Here is a 23,438-nt window from a genome sequence, read left to right on the forward strand (position 1 = left end):
GCCCAGAAACAGCCTATTCATTATTAATAAATGGGTGTTTGATTTTGTTTGCAGGGGAGGGGTTAGAACAAGTGTTGTGTTTATGAGGCATTGTATGCTGTTATGCAGTGATGCACAATAAAATACAATGTATTACTAAAAACGACTTCATGGGAGTTTTTTGTCATCACTTTATGTTTGACACAATAAATATCGCAAAGTGTTTTGAAAAACATTTGAGTCCATACTGCCTATCCATAATCGACAGCTATATTGTGTTCTTAGGTCTGAAAGCCTCATCTTAAGTCTTTCACACATTATTTTTATCACTGTGGCCAAATGGCTCATTGTTTCTTTCGCACCTTAAAACATGTCTCTGGAAACAATTTGAAATGTTTGGATGTCACCAATGCTTTTTATCACCAATACTTTATTAGTCTCAGTTCAGAATTATACACCTGTAGCAACTTTATTGCTGTTACATCTATATAAATTGCATAAATCAAAACATGTACCTTTATTTTTGCTCGTTCTATTGAATACAATCATGATGTTTTCATGCAAAGACCTGTTGTACTTGAAAATATGCCAAATCCAGAAAAGTTGAATAAGTAGTTTTTCTCCTCACAAAAAGGCTTTGCTGCAGAAGGAAACGTATGATTAGGATCTCTGTTATTGCTTTGCCTGAAACCGCTCCTGTCTGGATTTCTGTCCACTGCACATTGATTAATGCATTTATGACTCTGTTCCTCTTGACTTCTTGTCACTTTGTTGGAACTGTGTTTTGATTCTTGCCCTCTCAAGAGAAGTGTTTTTGTATTTGTCTCCATATCTGTCTGTGTGTGTGTGTGTCTTTCTGTCTGTATGTGACTATTTGGTGCTTGGCGATGTGTGTGTGTGCTTGTGTGTGTGGAAGAGTGGGGTGAGGTCTGAAGCCACTGAAGCCTCAAAGCCCCAGGATGCTCGAAAGAGAAAATGAACACTCACTTGTTAAAATTGTTTTTAACCACACAAACTCAAACAGAGGACACAACACACATCCATGCTCCAGCCTGAACTTGTTTTTCTTTATTCAGCCTCATAGAGAAGATTGTAACCTTCAGTCAACCAGATAAAACGTTTTTCTTTCTGCGTGTCTGAGAAAGTGTAAAAGATGGAGAATTTGAGATTGCATTAAAGATATTTATTGAACTGTAAAGGTGTGTTTAAAACTTCAAATTTCCTTCCTCTATAACTAACTTCTTCAAGTTTAGGCAAAATCTATCATTTTTTCTCCTGCTTTTGGCTGAATAATTTGTTGGGCTTCATAGTAATGGAAAGAGCATGCTGCAGTACATAAAGTGGCTGTAATGCTGCAAAGAGAACAACCAGACTGGTGGGGGCACAGTGACGTCACCATGTAGAATCAAAGACATCTAAAGTAAAACACTTGAGGACCATTTTGTCATGATGACACCCACTTTACCCACACTCTTAAGCCTAAGAAAATTGGTATATACTATGTTGTCCTTGAATGAGATTTCTCCCCACCAGTCATGTCCATTTGTCAATTTTCGTCTTTTCCCTGTGCATGTTTCGTTTTTCTCCCTTTGTGATTGTACATTTAGAAGCACATTACACTGCGTAACACCCACTCTTCTGTCTCTTTGCAGGGTGATGAAGTGCTGACCGTCATTAAAACCAAAGCTCAGTGGCCAGCATGGCAGCCACTTAACCTGTAAGTATCACACAATTTTCGAAACAGAGGGTACTTCTGTACTTCTGAGATGAGATTAAACAGAAATATAAGTGAAAAGTTTGTGGCCAAGAAGTATTTATTTCTTGTTTTTTAAATGTTTTACTGATTGAGAGTAACTTCTCCAACTCCAACAATACACAGTGAAGGAAATAGGATCATTATATATATACTGTGTACATACAGTATATATATATATATATACATATATATATATATATGAATTATCCAGTAGCTATATATATATATATATATATATATATATATATATATATATATATATATATATATATATATTCCAGCCTCTGAATTTACTGCCGTGTTAAGCGATGTGTGTATTTAAAGTTCTTCTGGTCTTGCCCAAATAAGATTTTGACATTAAATGATGAAATGAAGATATTTGTTTGATCTCTAAAAAATGCTTAAATTTATGACAACAATAAGAAAACATCTACTGACTACAGCACCACAGTTTTTCTTGTGAGGGCATTTTGCATACAGTTTTGGATTTGGTAATTGATTGTTAGCAATTTAATGAGAGCAGATCATTCCTTGATTATTTGTGGCCAAAGGTGTCACAATAAAGTAAATTTGTCTTTCGGTAAGAGTGTGTCTGTTCATGTTGTTTGTCTGAGGTGTCTCTCGGTGGACTGGTGACATGTCCAAGGTTTACTCTGTCAATAACAGCTGGAGATAGGACATGCTCACACACACAATAAATGGATAGATACAACAAGGAAGGCAAAGTTCTCCTAAGTTCATCGCCATGTGCACTGTTTAGACTTATTATGGACTGTAATTTAGGAGTGAAAACTGATAAATATTTTTTATTGGCTGTGATTATGTTAACATATACAGTACAGACCAAAGGTTTGGACACACCTTTAAATTCAATGAGTTTCCTTTATTTTCATGACTATTGACATTGTAGATTCACACTGAAGGCATCAAAACTATGAATAACACATGTGGAAATATGCACTAAACAAAAAAGTGTAAAACAACTGAAAATACCCCTTATATTCTAGTTTCTTCAAAGTAGCAACCTTTTGCTGTCATTACTGCTTTGCACACACTCTGCATTTTCTTGATGAGCTTCAAGAGGTCGTCACCTGAAATGGTTTTCACTTCATAGTTGTGCCCTGTCAGGTTAATAAGTGGGATTTCTTGCCTTATAAATAGTCATGAAAATAAAGAAAACCCATTGAATTAGAAGGTGTGTCCAAACTTTTGGTCTGTACTGTATATCTTGAATATACCGTACCACCTCGCAAAATCTCCTGTCCCACATTTTTATATCCACCCCTGTATTCCAGCTATCATTAAACTGTCTTTGTGAATCATCAAATGAGCCCTAATATATGATTAGTTAACCTGCACAGCAGTTAGAAATCAATCACATTTTCTGATATTATTAGTCCTAACTGAATTTAAATTGTATGGCTGATGAAATAATAATTATTCAATAATAATAATTCAATTCACAATGTGATATAACACAGGAATGTGAATTTAGATATTATTCTTAAATACTTACTGATATACTTGCATATCCTAGAAATATAATTAACTGTTTTAATTAATGATTTGTAAGCTTGCTTAGTTATTTGTATTCTTTATAAATTATTGCAATATTAAAATATTTGTTTATATTATTATATCAAAAGGTTCATATAATGGCTTATTCATTTATTAAATTGTAACACTTGCAGTCCTTGGTATCATTCATTGATATTAGCATCACGTTAGTGTCACCTTAGTGTTACCGTTATTCCTGCAGATTTGTCAGGAAGCTGTTTTTTAATGTAACTCTAATTGTCTGAGGACAATTCTCTTAATTGTATGTGAGCACAGCAATAACAAGTTGTCACTTTGTGTTTCTGCCGAAACTAAAAACTTATTAGCATTCATATTGGGGTCTGAAATCATCTACAAGAGGCTGTAGCAGACCTCCTCAGTTGTTGGCTCACATAAGACAAGGTTCTGAATCTATGGATTGAAACAAAAATTGAGCAATAATGATGGCTTTCCCCAGCAAAAGTTTGGGATCAACAAAAAATACATAGGTGTACATGTTTTTGATTATTTTGTCCAAATACTAATATTTTAACTTTTTCCGATACCTAGGAAATTGCTGGTGTTGAGTGGTATCCTTCGACTTCATAATAAAGCTTAGTTTAATTCACAGAAGCTAAACAATTATTTGCTGATCTTGTGCTTCTTAGAATGTGTTAGTGATTGAAAAACAGATATTAGCGGAAAGATGGGACTTATGCTGCAGCAATTGTGCATGTATTTGTGTTTGTATATGGGTGGTATTTGTTAGGTAGGTGTGAGCAAACATGTTTTCATCTTGTTTAGCACTACTGGAGGTTGCTTCTTGAAGAAATGTGTTAATCTAATTTTTTTTGTAATTTCTGCTGAAAAAATAGTTGCTCACTGAACATTCAGAAGTCTGGACAACGTTGACTTTACTTTTGAGATAAACAAAGAAACGAATGATTATATTTTGTTGAGAAATTATATGGACACGACTGCAAAATTATTCAAAGCATATTCCAAGAAATAACAACCAAACAAACATGACTAAAAATAACAAAGAAAGTTCATCATCTGTAACAGATGATCAAAAGAAAAGTATGAGACACTTTATTTCTCTTGTCCTGAATGTATCTTCAGATAATGTGGTTTATACATGAATGACAGAATTAATCTGCATCATAAGTAGCAATTACTACAATTAATAAGCAGAACATAGAAGTTGTTTGAATAAAGTTTCAGCTCCAGCACAATCAATGAGCTATTGTTGTGCATGAATATTAATAAACCTTATTGTTTTCTGACGGCATCGTTTATATGCTTGGTAAGTGGCATGCTGACTTGTTTGAATATTAACACACTAGCATCCTCTAGAATTAGTTCAAGAGCAATTAGGATCTTATCACGACTGCAACCCTGGAGGCTTTATGTGCACACTCACTTACTCGCCAACACTTGTGTATCTTTCACTAAACATCTGTTTAATTGCCCTTCCACGAATTGTCAGCAATTTGCGATAGCTTGTGTAACTCTTATTTTTATGAGTACCAGCAGTCACATATTTGCATGCACCTGCAGAGTCACACTCTCAGTGAATCTGAAACATTGTTTCTATTCTGCAACTGTGTTTGCTGAGATGTAATGTTTTTGCCCTTGTATGGGTTAGAATAAAAAGTTTAAGTCACTAACAAAAACTCTTGCAACCTAATTCTTTCCCAGATGTCTCAATGCAGTCTTGACTTTATGGCTACGCAAGATGATTGCAGCATAATCAGACATTTTCAGCTTTCGATTAGCTATTTTGTGGATGCAATTATCAAGCCATTAGCGGTCTAACTGGGGTCAGAGGTCAAAACATGTAAACTGTCAAATTTGCATGCAATTAATTGAGATTCCAAAGATTTCCTGAACTTGCAAATGATTATGTATGTGAATAAATTACAGACCTGGACAAAGGTTTTGAGACTAACAGAAATTTCATTTTTCATTAACTCTTCTGTTTCAGGTGTGTTGTTTTAATCTTTGAGACACTTCATGCTGAAAAAAATAGTTTTAATTTCAAAATTGTTCCTTATTTTTGTGCAAAGATTGCAGAACTTGGTCTTGGACAATATTAGGTTCCCTTTTTTTATTCATGAAAGTGTTTTTTGGCTAAATCTAAGTCGTAAGTACTTTTACTAGTAAGTGAACCTACCACCTTTGATGAGAGACAAACACAGACATGAATGGTTTTAGTCTGCCTTGCTGACTTACTTACTGTCAGCATGATTCAGGACTTATGGTAATATTAACCTTTTCTATTCACATTTTCTTCTCCTAAGAGCCTGAAGGGGCCATCACCAGAAAAAGAACTTTATCCCAGTTCTTTGCTGACATTTCCTGGAACTTCTTGCAAAGTGTCAGCCTGGCCTTGATGATTTTCTTGAAGAGGAGTAGCTTCTTTGTTGTTCCACTTGGCATAAGGCTAGAATCCAAAACTCTCAGTGGTACAACTGCGATTCCTGAGCAATCTCTGCACTGACAGCAATCCATTCCCTCAGTTGAGTCATCTTTAGAATATTGCACTTAGTGGCCTTCCTTAGTGACGTTTCCTTCACTGCAGTACAAGCTTCCTTGTTGGAGTTGTTGATTCTAGCAAAAGATTAATTTATGCAAAGTTTCACGGGAAGCAAAATTATTTCCTGTGAAAATCTTTTGCTGTGACCTGATGATGACAGCCCGTTTCCTCTCAAGTAACATGGTTAACAGAAGAAGACTGATTTCAAGCACTATGCAAATGGATGATTGTCACCTCAAAAATTTAAATAGTCAGCTATTTTAAAAACAAGATTTTTAACAAGACTTTTTTGGCACAACTTTACAATGTGTTTACATTGCAGTTACAAATATGGCATAAACAGTGCTTCGACAACGTACAACATGTACAACAAGGAGTTTTGACGTTATTTTGTTTCTCAAAGTAAAAAGGCATCCTAAACCAAGTCTGTCATATTTGGAAAAACTAGTTGCCTTTCCCCATGTAAATCATGATTTATGTGAAATTTCCAATTTTATTTAAAATAAATTGAATCCGGCCATGATTAGTGCTAAGATAAAACATTTCTGACAACAACACATTGGCTAAAATTTTAGAAGACAGCAGGAAACATTTCCACTGACATTTATTGATGTGGAAATGGTTACAATGCCAGCAAATCCCAGTAAATTTTATTTATCTATTTACAGATAAAGAAACCATGCAGTAGAACATTGGTAAATGCTCTCAGGAATAGCAAGTCTGACAAGTATAAACCAATTAACAACTCATTCGAGAAGTGTAAGTAATATAAAAAGCCTGACAGTCCGCCTCTAAACAGCTCCAAAACATGTAAGGTTTTGCAGTGGCCAACTCAATGTCTGGATTTGAATCTGATCACTGCGGTATGACCTTAAGCAGCCATTTGTGTTTGATCACCCCCGAATGTGGTGAAAAACTGATTGCCAGTAAGGAGAAAAGCTTAATGGCACTTGCTGCCACCAAGGGTGACAAAACCAGTTATTAGATTTAGAAGGCAATTACTTTTGACACAGAGCGTTAATGATTTGAATAACTTTTATTCCTTAATAAATGAAATCATAATTTCAAAACTGCATTGTGTTTTACTTGCATTATTTGTGTGTGATATTAAAGCATCTTTATGATGTGAAACATTAACGTGTTTTATTTTCTCACCACCTAAATCAGGCGAGCTGCTCCCTCGGCAGAGTTTTCTGTGGATCAGACCCGGCACCTTATGTCCTTCCTGACTATGCTTGGGCCCAGCCCAGACTGGAACGTGGGGCTGTCCGGAGAGGACCTTTGTACCAAGGACTGTGGCTGGGTCCAGAGACTTGTCGCAGACCTCATTCCGTGGGATGCAGGCACAGACAGTGGTGTTACATATGAGGTACTATTTTGTGTATTATTACATCTTTTTATGTCTGAGGCAGATAACTATCAAATTAAGAATCCTGCAGTTGCCACAAAGAAGCATCTTGTTGACAATGTTGGCAATTTATAAAATCTGTCATCATGACGGTCAATAAGGAATCACAACATCAGTGAGGAAAAAGGGTCATTAAGTCAAAAAATGAAACGTGGTCACATTAGAGACACATTACTGAAGTCTTTGCTGTTCAGGATTGCCATCACAATGAAACATGAGGTAATAGACAAATGCTGTCACACAATTAGGATTTATCTTGTTAATGGTCTCTCAAAATGCAGCCTTAGCATTTCAGTCCGGGTAAGGGGAACATTGCTAGACTTCAGTTCCTTTCTATTTCATTTATCCTGTTGTACATTTGCTGTTGTGCTTGGGATTATTGTCCTGTTTATAACCCAGTTTGGGACAATCATCAGCTGTCAGACAGTTGAAAATGTTGACTTACAGAAGAGTTCATAGTAAACTTAAGGAATGTAGAGTGAAAGGGTCCTGACAGTCCCATATCATCACCACTGCATCACCATGCTTGAAAATTACTAAAACTTACCTATGCAGATATGTTGAGATTATATTTAAATGTGGTACTGTAAGTTATAGTCAGACATCCCAACTTTGGTGTTATCTGTTCAGATTTCATTGTTCTGGAAGTGTTTTGGTTCATTCAAACTACAGTACATTCTTCTTAAAAAGAAGTCGTCTTCACACAAGAAAATTAAAACAATTTACTAACTTCTATAACTAACTGAGGCTTTTAGAGTGCCTGAGATAAAGTTACTGTGTTTTTTAGTTATTTCTCAGAACATAAGGGTACATTTTCTCTGATCCCTTCTCCTGGGAATAGCAGCTGTTCTAAATGTTTTCCACTTGTGAATAACCTTTGTTACTTTATGTGATTCAACAATCCCTCCTCTAAAGTCATTGCATTTGTCTGTTTGGCCTGATGTGGTGCTAACAGACATAGCAGCTCCATTTTCCATTGTCTCAAGTTACTTGTATGTGATATTAAATGGAAGCTTACATCTTCCATAAGAGGCAGCAAGGTTGGAATGTATGTGTTTTATTTTCCCATAATTCTATTTTAGTTTATACTGAACTTCTTTTTAAGGGCAGTCTATCAAACTTAGACTTGCTACGTGTTATTCTGTACAATGATGGAAGGACCACAGGCAGTATGTCTAAATCAGTCTGTTTATTAAACACAGCATCCAAGTGCTTTTCACTTTTGCTTTCTGGTACTGTGAAAGGCATCTTTAGATTCTACAGTCATGGAATAAAAGAGGCTTATCCATATTCACCAAGTGTTTTGAGACTAGAGCAATTTATTTATAGCTTGTGTACTCATGAATACGCATGGATCTCATCCTGCAGAGGAAAGATGGTAAATACTTTCCAAAAATCTCACTCACATGAAGCCAGGTGTGTTACTTTTGAAAGGCAAAGTGTTTCTTCAGTATTCAGGGCTTAATTTTAGCCTTGTGAGCTTTTTGACAGTGTCACTTCTGTAAGCATTAGCACGCACAGCAGGGGAAAGTTATTCTTTATGAAAGTCAGTTTAATATAAAACAAAAACAAAACCGTGGGATTTTGTTTTCATTCTTCCTTAAGATTAATGTGTTTGAAGAATTTTCCTGGAAACACTTGTCTATTAAATTATGTTTTCTCTTCCTTTTTAGTGTGTGGTTTTCTAAAACCGCCAGGGTACTCCTAGGCCTAACCTAGTCTAGGTACTTTTTGGACAGAGTGAGACTAATATGCCTGTGTTGTGTTATACTCACAAATTTGTAGATTTATTACTACATATTGCATACTAGATTATACTAGGCCTTTTTCTTTTTCTTTAACAAAAACCTTTGAAAAAATATCTTGGATCAAACATCTTTTGCATTGATTGTAATAACCTCTACCAGGATTTATGCTTTAATTCATTATGGTTCCTCTGTTGAACATTGTATGCTAACAATTAATCTTCCTATAAAAATAGCTGAAAATATTGTTCATATTACTAAACAAAAATGAAGTGGGAGTCACAATTCAAAGCTATGTCAATATAAATTAAGAACCCAAGTACCTGCTGATATTCCAGATACAGACACATTCTCGTTTGATTTTGAAATTAGCTCTGTGAAGCTATGCTGGAGCAATCTGGTCTAAATTAATGTCATGCACTGTTCATCAACCTCATAGATATATTGTTGTGGTTTAAAAAAACTTTCAATTGATGAAAATATAATGTTGCTAAAGTATTTATTCATCCATAGTATTGGTCAGAATGATGGAACATATCCAGTGATGCTGTATGTTAATAGACCATGCAGTTTGCTGCCGTTGATATTTGTCATGTTTCTTTCTTTACATTTTCTTATTGTTTTAAACCAAGTGCCTGAAAACACACGTTTTGATGCACCTGAAAAGAGAGCTGGGTCTTTCTTATTAAAGCAGAGTAAGAAGGGAATCACTGATGCATGCAGAGATCAAATAATAAAACACCTGCCATCTTGGCTAGTAATTAAATCTAGGGGTTATTGTTTCATCATAACTTTTTTATTGACTCTGAAGAATTGTGACTAAGTTGTTCTCATCAACAGAAACAATGTCATTATCCTCTTTTGAAAAGCTTGTTTTATAGCCATTCATTCCTTTTATGCTGCAGTTGGAATAATGTTCTTGTTCCATGAATAATTTCTTGGTTCTAAATTTCAGCTTCTTCTTTTTAATTACTAACCATTCCTTGTTTCAAATCTATACTGTCCTCTCTTGGGCATATCTCTTGAATATGAACACTTCTTTTGTATTCAGTTACTGATCTTTGCTTCTTGATTTACTATTACTTCACAGCATTTTACAGATCACTGACACTTTTTCCTTTTGGTTTTTCAGTCACCAAACAAGCCCACTGTTCCTCAGGAGAAAATCCGGCCTCTGACCAGTCTGGATCACCCTCAGAGCCCCTTCTATGACCCAGAAGGGGGCGCAATTACTCCGGTGGCTCGGGTAATGGTGGAACGTATTGCTAGAAAGGTAAAATATTCACCATATATGTATATTATGCTACTGTGTCGATGACATAGAAAATAGGCATGCCCAAATAACAATCAATGGTTAAAGGTACACAAATATAGATATTCTTTAGTTGGATAGATCTGGTCCAACTTTGAAGAAACCATAGATTAGACATTGGTAATAACTTAACTTAAAAGCGACACGTAGGAGCTACATTTCCTGTGATCCTAATTTAATCTTTCCTCCTGTTTACAGGGAGAACAGTGTAATGTGGTGCCAGACACCATCGATGACATAGTAGCCGATATTGGACAGGAGGAGAAGGAGGAAGGTAAAGTAAATTGGACAAGCAGACACTCTGTATTACAGCTGACCAGAAAATGAACCATAACGCAACACAGTAACTTTAAGATGTTGATGAAGTGTTTATTAAATAATTCAAGCCTTATTATTATGCGATTTTATATTTCCTTCATCTTCCTGGAAAATGGTTCTCTTCAGATGTCTGTATTTATATAAACTTGTAAATTTAACATTTGAACCTCTTTATTTGAACCCTGGAGGCTGTGTTGAAACTGAGTATTTTTAAGCTTGAGAAAGCAAACCATGCTCATTGCAGACACAGCTGGCTTCAGATGAAGCTAAGATTAGAGGTCAAATAGTAACTTTATAGATCTAGCTGGCCTTTGGCTTCAACCTGCTGGGTGAAGGTGGAGTTTGTGTTGTTGCAGAGCACCACCCCTGGTTCAGGGTCCTGTCCTTCTCAAATACACCTGATAATGTTTTTTGATCTGAATATTGATATCCTAGTAGCACTGCATAGCGGGTCTTTGGAAAGTCATATCACTTTAAATGTTTCTATGTTTTTTGTTGTTTTTATTTTTTACAATAAAACAACAACATAAAACTTGTATTTTACTGTAAATACAAGGAAACAAAGTCAATCAATCAATCAAATTTTATTTTGTATAGCACATTTCAGCAGCAAGGCATTTCAAAGTGCTTTACATCACTACAAACACAGAAACACAAAGCAATATAGAATCAATCATTAAGTCAAGTTACATCAATAAATTTGTAATTGATTACATTTCAAATACAATTCTAAACAGGTGGGTTTTCAGTTGAGATTTAAAAGAAGTCAGTGTTTCAGCTGTTTTACAGTTTTCTGGAAGTTTTTCCAAATTTGTGGTGCATAGATGCTGAAAGCTGCTTCTCCTCATTTGGTTCTGGTTCTGGGGATGCAGAGCAGACCAGAACCGGAAGACCTGAGAGGTCTGGAGGGTTGATACAATAAAAGCAGATCTTTAATGTATTGTGGTGCTAAGCCGTTCAGTGATTTATAAACTAACAACAGTATTTTAAAGTCTATTCTTTGAGCTACAGGGAGCCAGTGGAGGGACTTTAAAACTGGTGTTATGTGCTCTATCTTCCTGATTTTAGTGAGAACGCGAGCAGCAGCATTCTGGATCAGCTGCAGCTGTTTGATTGATTTGTAGTGCATTTTTATGAAACAGAAAGAAAAGGATACAGTAATTTGACAAGCAAGTAACTGGTTTTAGAAGTCTCCTAATTTGTCCACCTGTGTTTTATTTATTCTCTGCATAAATACAGCTGTTTTTGAAAAAGTCTTAAGAATCGTAGGTTTCTTAAACAATATAAATTGATGAAAAAAAATCAGTAGCAAGTAACAAAAGAGATAGATAATAAAACAACATCCCAAGGCATCTCTCTAAGCATTGTTCAGTCTATCATTTAAACTTGAAACCTAACAAGAGATTGCCATCCACCTTAATTGACAGAGTGGGCAAGAAAGTATAGATCATTAAAGCAGCTGATAGACCCATTGTCATTCTGTACTCATTGTAAGTACTGTATTACATAAAAAAGTGATTCAACTGTGGACATGGGGGAAAAAAATTTTATTAGACAAGACTGGATTTGGATTTGGGATCTGGACTGTGGTCAGCCATTTGGATTCTTCTGCCCCAGTCCTTGCAGAGATGAGATTCTACATGAAACTGACCAATTCTAGCTATTGAGCAATATTTTACAGGTATAATGCATCTGTCATTAATACCTGTTTGAATGTTTTGCACTTTGCTTTACAAGAGTCTTTGATGTTTATAGTCAAAGCATCCAGTCCAAACAACTTCTATTCTCTCTCTTCTCTTCTCTTCTCTTCTCTTCTCTTCTCTTCTCTTCTCTTCTCTTCTTTCTCGTGTATTCTATTCTATTCATATGGATATATATACTATTTATTTATTACTATTTAGATTTAAATATCTGTATATAGAGAGTGTGTGAAACTGGTGTAAAATTACTGTCTTTGTGTGAACAAACTAGGTAATTAGAGCTGATTAGATTCAATTTTCTACTTCTTTTTAGTCAAAGTATTAATATTTTTTTCAACCCACTGAACAACTCGTGATTAAGAAAGTGATGTGTAATATTTTTCCTCTCTCATCTCGGGCCTAATACCTGTTTTTACATGAAACGATTTTTGGTTTGAGTTCAAGATTTTGCACACAGGGCAAAAATCTTAGCAAGCATCTCCAGCTGTTTAATAAATTTCTTCCCCTTTGAGTCATGACCCATTTCCCTTTTTCCTGACTTTCTCTGTCCCTCTACATGTCCAGGATTTCTTTCTTGCTTCTATGTGGGATGAGTCTAAAGAGGAGAGGTTCCATTCAGGCTGCTCCCTCTGGTCAGCCCAGACCTTTAACGCTTTCACTTACAGATCCACCCATCTCTCTCTTTAGCTTTTAAGCTCTTTTCTTTCCTCGTTTTCCTTTGTCATTATGTGTTATCCCAGGGAACTGGGTCCATTTCGGTTCGTCCCTGCAGTCCTAAAGTATATTCACTCTCACCTCCTCCTCTCATTTTTCCTGCCTTTCCAAAGTCCCAGGAGAGAAATTTTAATTGAAGCTCATAGCCCTGCTACTTCTCATACCGCTGCTTCAGCTGATAATTGGATGAGACATTCACAAATCACATTCGTCTTGTGCTTAGCCTGAATCCCTTGCTGCTTCCTTTCTTGCCAGGATATGATTTGGGGGATTCTGGTGGTCTGCTATGTGTTGTACTCACATTTACACTCAGTGTTAAGTAATTTTCTTCATTCTCACGGCACCTGAAAGAGAATTCTGGTTCATTCACAGTGAAATAGATTATTAATCTGTTGAGATGCAAATTAAACTTCCCACATTGACCGTTTTACCTGAGGCTTTCCCCGAATAATAGGAAATAAATGAACTTAGCCCTTACCCTTTCATGATCTGTCCATCTGCCTCTCTTAGATGACACACCGGAGACGTGTATCTATTCTGCCTGGTCTCCCTGGTCAGCCTGTAGCAGTGCCACCTGTGACAAAGGCCGCCGAATGAGGCAACGGATGCTAAAGGCTCAGCTGGATCTCAGCGTACCTTGCCCTCACACCCAGGACTTCCAGCCCTGCATGGCGCCAGGATGCAGTATGGAGGGTAAGAAGGCATACACAATAAATGCATATAAAGATTTTAAAAGAATAAGCATTCTGTGGCAGCTTGCTGTGCATAAGTAAAATTTATTTGCATATGAAACAGCCTGGGCTTACACTGCTGAAATACAGATCAGGATAATTCTGTATTTTCTCTCATTAAACTGAAGGAAAGCATCCTTTAATTCTCTTTTAATGGGGTCAGCTTTATCTTACTGAGCCACTTCAATACTTTGGATATTTATGAGTTAGGCCCTGCTTACACTTGGCTTACAAATCCTAGCTCTTGCTTAGGATTGGTCCAATTGTGGGCCCAATTGCTGCCCACAGTTTTCACCAAATTGCTATTTCAATTGTGTTCTGAGTTTAGTCTGGATTTGAAGTTGGAAGTTAACTTGTAGGCCAAAATTTGCATAATAGCTCCATATTTTGACATAGACTTCCCCATTTTGGACCAACCTGAGCTTCATAATCTGTTGCACAAGGTTCAAAATTATTTATTTATTTAAAGTCCAGTTTTTTTTATTTCCTGTTGTTATATTTATCTGAAATAAAAATTGTACATTTAAGTTTGACAAAAAAGCATAGACTAAAGAGAAACTTAAATATGTAAGTTTTAAATTACTTTTGTCCTTGCACTGTAAATTCATATAGAACATATTTCAATATTCTGTCCTTGTTTAACTTACAGCATAAAATACTGTCTTTGGTTAAAAAAGGAGCTTTGTATCATCCAAAATATCTAGCTAAAAATAATATTTTTACAATTTATCTCATTTGGTTTTAGCAGAAGACCTACTATATTTTTTAAAGCACTTGAATACCTACCAATGTCATCTATAGCTTGATTACCCAAAAGAAGAGGAGATCAGTGTAGTTTCCACAAAACATCAAAAGAGGATTACATTTAAGTTTTGTTTAAGCAGCTTACTGCAGCACTTTCTTGTAATGTAATTATCTCAGAGTTTGGGATGCTCAATCAGATTAATGTTCAACCTAGTTAAAGCTATTTTAATGTCAGGCCTTTTTGAAGATATTTTCAAAAATGATTTATTTTCTTTCAATACTTTAAATCCATTCTACGAATTGGTTCTTGAAGGTACAGAGTCAATGCTGATGTTTGAACTACCTCAGCTTTGTCTTTTTGATGCAGAGGAGCAGAAACTACTAAGAACTCCTCTGCCTCCCTACCCAATCTCTGAAAGCTAACCTCAACCACCCTACAATGTAAGCAATGTGTTTCAGCCACTTGAATCTGGGATCTCATTCTTTCAGTCACAATGGCTTTTGGTCATAGATGAACTGGTAAATTGAGAACTTTGCTTTATGCAGTAGTTGTTTCTTTACCACAACAGACGGGATCAACACCTGCATTACAATGGAGTCATGAGCCTCCAATTTGGGCATCCATCTCCTGCTCAATCTCACCATCATTTGTGAACAAGATATCACGTGACTTGAACTCTTTCTAACCCTTCTCCATATCCTCTAAACAAGTGGAAAATCAAACCAAAATCTCAGAATGCTCTAAGCAGCTTTTCAAGGATAAAAACACGATCTGCTGTCCCGTGCCTTGGATGACATCAACAATTTTTCTTGTGAATCTGAACCTTCTTTCCAATTACCTAGATTAAAGTTATTTAGAGAAGAATAAAAACTTGATCCCAAATTGTAGTTTTCAAACAAATGTGATTCTCGAGCACAAATTGTCTGAACTTGCATAAAACCTTTTTATCCATCCTGATGACTCAAAATGCTTTTTTATCAGATCAGGAAGTTTGAAAGACAACGCTCTTCCCACTAAGATGCACAAAGGAGAATCAGCAGCAATTTGACAAAAAAGTGGTCCTAACAAGTCCACAGATCTTTGAGGTGGATAGGCAAATAAGGAATGTACACGTAAATCCCACATAGCATGAAGACTAATAATCACTTGGTAAAATTGTGAGGATTAGCAATTAAATCTCAGCAGTGCTCTGCTTCCCGGATCTCTAAACAGGGATTTGATTTTGTTTTCTGAGGATCAAAGAAATCAACACTCCATGCAAAAAAAACAACAAATGTCTTTTTCTGAAGGATAATTAGGACTAATACACACAGCAGGGAAGTTAAAAATACATATTTAATAACTCAGATCTCTGTTAAATTTCAAGATATCCACAGATTAACATCAGCCTTTTATTGTGTTTCTCTTCTCTTATGACAAATTTCAGTAGTTAATCCCCAATTTGTCAAGTTGCTTCTCTTATCCTGCAAGGTAGAGATGATGATGCTGAAGAAGCGCACACATTATCACAAAATGCCTGAAGTTTGCTTTTGTCCAATTTTTATTGAAAGCATCTGGAATAAGTGCTGAAAGGCAGTGCCTGTCTCCGCTGTCTCCTCAAGTCCTCAGTTTTCACTCCCAGGAAGTCTTTTAGTGATCAGACAAGTGAAACAGTTCAAGGCTAAAGGAGCTTCTCACAGACACCCACGCTTCTACCCTCCACTACACCCTTTATCGATTATTAGACCGCAACACAGATAGCTTTTTATTCCCAAGCACCTCTCCTTTGTTTTCATTTAGTGCTCCATTAGTGTGTGGTGGGAGATTGATAATTGTGGGGTCCATGCTGGGGCAGGATGGGAAGCAACACTCAGGATGATTAATATTCCAGGGAAACACTCCGACTCTCTGGAGGCCCTGCTGAGCTTGAGATACCTGTATCTTTTATTAATGATTCACTTAGTTCTGCTTTATTAGGCTGCAGCTGGTAAGCAACATCAGTTTGTTTGAAGTATACGAGAGTCAAGTGTTGTTAGTCAAAGAAAGACTCATTTAGGTTTGTCAGAGTTCATTGATCATTCCCGAAGAAAATCTACAATTTACAAGGTCTATTCCCACATAATCACCTGCTTTTGACAGCCCCCCTCTTTACACTTGTGATATGTTATCTATTCCTATCTCAGAGGGGTTGTTTCAGTCGAAAGCAGTTAGGGTTGTACAGTGTCTTTCCACAAGCAAATAAAAGTGGGGTCGTGGAGCACCACCCTGACTAATAGTGATGAATAAATGGCAGAGCTGAGCCTCATTAAGCTTCGGAGGCTGCAGTTCACTCTTCACCTGATCCAAGATGAGGTCATACATATTGACTTAGGCTCCCTCAGGCCCTTGCTGTGAATAGGACAGTCCCTACGGGAAAACGGGGTTGAAGTCATTTCTGAAAAGAGAGCTCTTTGAAAATGCTTCTTTAAACTTTGAGCTTAGTGGAGAGGCTGCTAGCCAAGCAACTGCGTGGAATATTCAGTGTGTAGGGACAGGTGTCCTGTGACCAGGGGACAAGGCACAGACATTCCTGTCATGCAGCCTTTGAAACTGTTCAGTTTGGAGAGCGTTTGACTGAAAATCTAAAGGTCCCTGGTATAATCCTGAATTCCAGCAGCATGATGTTTGTGCTCTTTGAACCTGCTCTGAAAGCATGGGGTGTATTAACAATTGACGATGACAAATGGGTTTGACTGAATAGCAAAGGCATATAATGAACCAAAAACATTACAACTGCATTTTACATGAAGTTCAGAATGGAGATGTCAGATTCAGAGCTTCTAGCTTTGGGGTGCAATAACCATTTATCTCATGTGATTATTGCACAGTCTCCATTCAAAACCAAAATATCTTGAACTGTTTTTCAAACCTTTCATTTAACCTGAGAGAGAAAAATATGTATTTATCTGTATTTCCTTCTATAAACTACAGATTGTCCTATAGAATTTGAGGGATGAAAAGACTAAGGCTCTTTTTTACACAGTAATATATGTTTAAAATTCTAAACGATCATAAATCATGCTTTGAAAGGCCAAAGTTCACTTATGTCGGGGTGCCGCGTAGTTCATTGCTACAGCAGACACGTGTGTATAGCAGCTACAGTCCTCCACAAAACTGTTGTGGTTTTCATTCCTGACTTTGGATCATTTACTGCATGTTTCCCTTTCTCTCTCTGACCTTCTCCCTGTGAAGCTTTTCATCAATAAAGGCCATAAATGACACAAACTTGTTAAGTCTGTAGTGCAAGTATACATTCATACATATAAGAAGCATTTCACATGTATTCAGTAATTTAAACAGTTTGGTGATAACTTTTCCTTTCATTTTCCATCATTTTAAGATCTTAGGAACATTATTTGTGAGATAAAATATTATTTTATCGTAGTCTTAAGTCATGGTGGAGGCTTTTTCAGAAGCCTTGGTCATAGTGAAATGTGGCAGATTTCTGGTCACTATAATAATACACCTTATTTCTTTAGATTTTTCTTCCAACCAGCCAGACCTTACTAAGTTTTAAAGGTGCTCCTCATCAAAAGGTCTACAGCCCTTCTTAATGTATTTCAAACTTTTTCTTTAAAGATTGGCTGCCTTTTTATTTAGTAGTGATGAATCTAAATGGCTTAGAGAAAGTTGTTACTTATTTCACTTAATGTTTTGCTTGACATTTAGGGGAAATGTCAAACCAACCTTCCACACCTCTAATATAAATCCATACCAGAAACCTCTATTAACAAACATTGAACTTCTATATATCAGATTGATTATGTTTCAGTAAATATTGTTGATCCATGACAATAAAGGCTGAAGTGAATCACAGCTACACAAGCAAAAAAGTCAAGGTTATTTATTAAGTAAAGTTTGCATTAGGTCAAACATACAAGCCCACCATACCTGCAGCTAACTAGATTTTCACATCCATTCAATAAGAACTCAAAACAGCTTCTCTGATTCAAAAGTGCTCTATTTAATCTTTATAAACATAAGATGGCACTCATTTGTAGTGCTAGTTGAGATGAACACATTTGACTGAGGGTTTAGCAATTACTTTTAAGAATCGTATACAGTTTATATAAGCATGTCTGACGTTTTGTTTAAATCCGTCTTTCTTAATTGGGCTTTTTTGTACAGAAGCAAAAATGTTTTTTTCTTGTTTGTTCTTTCTTTCAGCTTCCGTTTGCAAATTTTGTCAAATAAATTTGAAACTTGTTTTGTGGATGTTAAAAATTGATATCCATAATGAAATTTGGATGACGAGTAACTTACTTTGAACTAAAAAGAACGCTTACCAAATGTAATTTTTGGGGGAACCACATTTTTATGACACCAAGGAAAGCCATTCATTACTTGTATTTTATTTATTTTTGTTTAAATGGAGTTTCATATTGTTGGCATTAATAATCAGTGTATTTTGATCTCAAGTTGTAAAATCAGAAGAAAATAAAACTTGTCAAGAATTTTTTTTTCACGACTTGTCTGCTGTTGACGTAAGAATTTTGAGAAATATTAATTTAATTTTGTAACACATTAAAGTATCTGTTTCTTATCCTGGTCGACAGAGCCTTCAACATGCATGATGTCAGAGTGGATCAGCTGGTCTGCTTGCAGTGTTTCCTGTGGGATGGGGATGAGGTCCAGAGAGCGATACGTCAAACAGTATCCTGAGGACGGTTCGCTCTGTCAGCTTCAAACTGAGGAGACTGAGAAATGTGTTGTCAACGACGAATGCTGTGAGTTTGCCTTGAGAGATGCAGTGCTTGTATCACTGTGTTCAAAGATGTATATAAAGCAAGTTAGATCAAAATAAGTAAAAAAAAATATCAAAGATCACATTAATGTGCCAATGATGTACCGGCTAACAGCTCCTCTCTGTTTCCTGACAGCTCCCAGTCTATTTAGAATATATGTAAGCTGAAATTCACAGCAAATTTTACTCTTGGGACATTTGTTGTACTTTATCTGGATTTTAGGTGATAGACAAACACAAAGTTGAGGTGAAAATATCATAGCACATGGTTTTACAAAAACCTGAAAAGTCCTGAATTTTAGAATGTTCCTGTACCGTATTTAACTCTATTCTTCTTCACATCTGACCAACTCCCATGTTCATGCTGAAAAAAATAATATTCATACATCTGAAGGCTTTGAATTTATACTGGAAATAAGTTGTTGATTTCTGAAACCAATTGTTTTTTTCCAGATTTTACTGAGGGGTATCATCATGAAGGTTGCTAAGTATAAATTCTCACCACATTTTCCAGTTTCTTGTTTGTCATAAAGTTTGCTTTCCTTCCACTTCTCAAAAATGCATAATGCATTTCTTTCTTTTGTTCTTTCAAATGAAATACCAGTAAAATAAATTTGAGCATTGAGGTTTAAGTCTAATGCCTCTAAACAACTACAAGTACACCTGGAAATGGTAATTAGTTTTTTTCTTTACAGAAGTGATCCTGGAAAACATTATATCAATTTTATAACATAATTCCTTATAGGCCTGGAAATAACATGGTGTCGCAGAGCTACAGGGTGGATGGATGATGAAACTTTTTTCACTTTCACAATCCTCTGTGCCCTCTATGCTTTTCAGGGCATTATAAAATCATATTTGGATTGTTTTTTGGGGTTTGTTTTTTTTAAATACTTTGTTTTTGATGTATGCTGTAGTTAAGCTTACCAAACTTCAGACTATATTAAATCACGTGACCAATTTGCCAGAACTTAGAATCTGGTTGAACTGTGATAGTTACATTATATCTTGTTCAAATCTAGTTACATGCTGCCCCCTTCCTCTTAATCATTTGAAACATAGTTAGATTAAGTAAAAATATTGAAAAGTAATTGGTAAAAAGTGCAAGCAAACTCATTTATTTCCACTTCTAGGGCACACATTGTGTGGTTGGAAACGGAGAAATGAAATATATGAATTTAAATAGATTAAATCTTTAAAATGACAATAAAAATCCGTGGAAATACCTGGTTAAACATGTGACATTTTAGCAGGATAAAAAAATAAGAATTATTGCAGTGTAGCATCGGACTCTGAGTGCCACCACTTTCATTCTGTTGTGCTCACTGACAAGATCTTCCAGAATTCACAGTGAAACTCCTTTAAACAGTCCAAACAGCAGCATGTCTGGTGTTTGATCAACCAAAAACAGACACGTTTGGTCAGGCCTCATTAATCCCTAGTGGCTGCTTGAATATGATTCAGGTCGCCTGCAGAGGGACTTCTGGCTCTCTACACTTCCCTCTGCTATTCACACCCTGTTATTAAGCCTTATGCTCCTTTTCAATCATAATGGGTTTCTCTGAGGAACATGGTTTTGCATAAGTAATCAGTGGCAATAAGAACAGCTTGAAGAATTTCCTTACAGTGCCTTTTGTCCCAACAATTCTCCCTGTCTTGATGCTTGTCTAATATTGAAATCTTTTTTTTTACCTTACGATTTAAATTTTATGGCCCTAAAGCTTGAATCATGTTACTTACTTTTATCTCAAATGCGAAGAAATTAAAAACACATGTATTGTGAATTTCCCTCTGGGATTAATAAAGTATATTCATTCATTCATTCATTTACTAAAGTGTTCCATCGGTGTGCACAGTGTGATACTATGGTTTTATTTTTTACATTTTTTGCAGCTCTGATCTGAAATATGCACATAATATTAAACCAATCACTAAAAACTCAGGCCAGGTTTTTAACAGACTGTTGTCTGTGGCAGAAATAGTTCATATTTAAGAGGTTATTCAACCAGCATCACTTTCTAAGTAGCTTTAATCACACAACTTCACATCTGACCAGGCTGCCAGAAAGAAAAAAAAAACACCCTTTGTGAATGTCATTGCTATGAGTTACCAAAAGTCCCATTTAGATTTAGGCATTTTGGAAACCCTATTGTTATATCCCATAATTTCTGCAGAATTAAAAAGGTGAACTAAAAGAGTGAGCATTTCATTTCATTAAGATTAAGCACAAGTGTTTAATTTGGAAGTTCTAGTTTTTTGGGTTTTTTTCTTTTTGCTCCCCACAGCTCCCAGCAGCTGTGTGGTGACAGAGTGGGGAGAGTGGGACCCCTGCAGCATCACCTGCGGTGTTGGCATGAGAAGACGTGAGCGCATGGTGAAGATGCCCCCTATAGATGGATCCATGTGTAAAACCGAGGTGGCCGAAGTGGAGAAGTGCATGATGCCAGAATGCCGTGAGCTTACAGTTATTCTTACTTTTATTAGTTCTAGCCAAAGATTGTTAATAGTTCCTTAAGCAAAATTTAAGACCAGAGGGCATAAATGCTTTTGTCCTGTCACCTTCAGATTGTACAATGCTATAGCTTTGCGCTGTCTGGGTTCTGTTGGTTTTAAATAAATAAATATATATATATACAGTATATATATATATATTCAGACTGACTTTTAACTAGTTTTACGCTGCATGTTATTATATATATGCTGTTTTTATTTTTCCTTGTTTTATCTTGAGCTTGCTTATTTTGTATTTTGTAGTCTTTGTCCTATGAAAGGTTCTAAACATGTAAAGTTTACTTTCTTACAAATCCAGACTTACTTTAAATAACCCACTTCCTCAGAACCTACTCACGATGTTTTTGTCCTGTCACTGTTGCTATGTGGGTTGATTTGCGTTTAACATATGTAAAGCAGAAACCGACTACTTGGAATTCATGCTTGTTTCTTCATGTTGTTTTGCATTTGTGTGAATCAGGAACCAACATAAAAGTCATGATTTAGATCTATTATTACATATTTTTTCTTTACAATGTTATTCAGTAACTTAAGTTCTCTTTAGGGAAATTGATCTACACTTTTCAGATTGTAACTGTGTGTGTGGGGGGGGTGTGCGTGCGTGCGGGTGTGTGTTTGTGTGTGTACAGACACTATCCCCTGCATGCTGTCCCCCTGGTCGGATTGGAGTGAGTGCAGTGTGACGTGCGGCCGGGGAGTTCGAAACCGTCAGAGGATGCTGAAGTCGGATCCTGCTGAGTGCACCGAGGAGCTGGAGCAAACCGAGAAATGCATGTTGCCTGAATGCCGTGAGTTCTTGAATTTTAAACTCTTCCCTTCAGTTCAGGACAGTGACGTGCAGTGAGCAGAGATATGTGAGGCGGCCTCACTTGTCATCATGATAAGTAAATTAGCAGTGATAAGAGAAAATCAATTTGTCCAGTTGACTAGTCTATAAATTTGCTTTCTCTAGGATTTCAACATTTCATGGTCAGAATTGCTGAGTTTATGCATTGCCTTTCAAATACATGGGAGAAAGGCAAGGTGAAGCAATGAGAAACCGTGCCTCCTCTCTGAAGACACACTGAAAGATCCTGCCATTTCTGTCGCTCTTTATATCGCCAATGTACATGTTTGTTTACACATGTGGTACACATAAAGTTTCACAGTATATCTAATATTTAATGAAAGTGTGTGTGATATTTAGTCTTTCTGATTGGTCATAAATGCACAGTGAAAATGCACAGATTGAGGCAAAACGTACTCTGCTGTACTGATAGAGGGCAGTGTCGAGTCCCGGAGACACAGAGGGTGCCAAAGGGTTCCTGCATGTTTCTCTCTTCATGATTGAAAAGACCAAAAATATAGTCAAAATAGCACCAACTCTCTTCTGTGGTGATCATCTCCATTAAGACAGCCTTATTCTCATCTGTCTGGAGTTCATTAAAATATAATTAAGTCAACTAAATGATTAGATTAAGGTCAAAAGTGAGCAATAAGTTTCTGTTTGGGATTTATATATGCGACTCCAGATGAGTTGGTGCCTCACCAGTCATGAACCTCACTGGTTTTGTCATTCTTCACTGTGGTTTCATTGTATATAGTCAGGTAAAATGCGTAGCTTTGGAGAAGGAGCTCATGGATCAATCTGAACTTTGTCCTTATTGTAAAGATAAAGAAAAATGGGACAAATTTAGCTTTTT

The 23,438-nt window shown here is 36.3% G+C and overlaps 1 protein-coding gene across 2 annotated transcripts in view; it reads left to right on the top strand.

Annotated features, from left to right (window-relative positions):
- spon1b (spondin 1b) overlaps positions 1-23,438 on the top strand; it is a 91,186-nt gene that overhangs the window by 62,405 nt on the left and 5,343 nt on the right. For both annotated transcript variants that reach the window (XM_028039946.1, XM_028039937.1), the window contains exons 7-14: positions 1,632-1,696; positions 6,978-7,179; positions 10,096-10,236; positions 10,474-10,549; positions 13,518-13,700; positions 19,058-19,228; positions 21,531-21,698; positions 22,386-22,544. In XM_028039946.1, the coding sequence (XP_027895747.1) occupies positions 1,632-1,696; positions 6,978-7,179; positions 10,096-10,236; positions 10,474-10,549; positions 13,518-13,700; positions 19,058-19,228; positions 21,531-21,698; positions 22,386-22,544 (1,165 nt within the window). The remainder of the gene's footprint in view (positions 1-1,631; positions 1,697-6,977; positions 7,180-10,095; positions 10,237-10,473; positions 10,550-13,517; positions 13,701-19,057; positions 19,229-21,530; positions 21,699-22,385; positions 22,545-23,438) is intronic.

This window comes from Xiphophorus couchianus, chromosome 2 (genome assembly GCF_001444195.1).
Source record: "Xiphophorus couchianus chromosome 2, X_couchianus-1.0, whole genome shotgun sequence".
NCBI classification, from domain to species: Eukaryota; Metazoa; Chordata; class Actinopteri; order Cyprinodontiformes; family Poeciliidae; genus Xiphophorus; species Xiphophorus couchianus.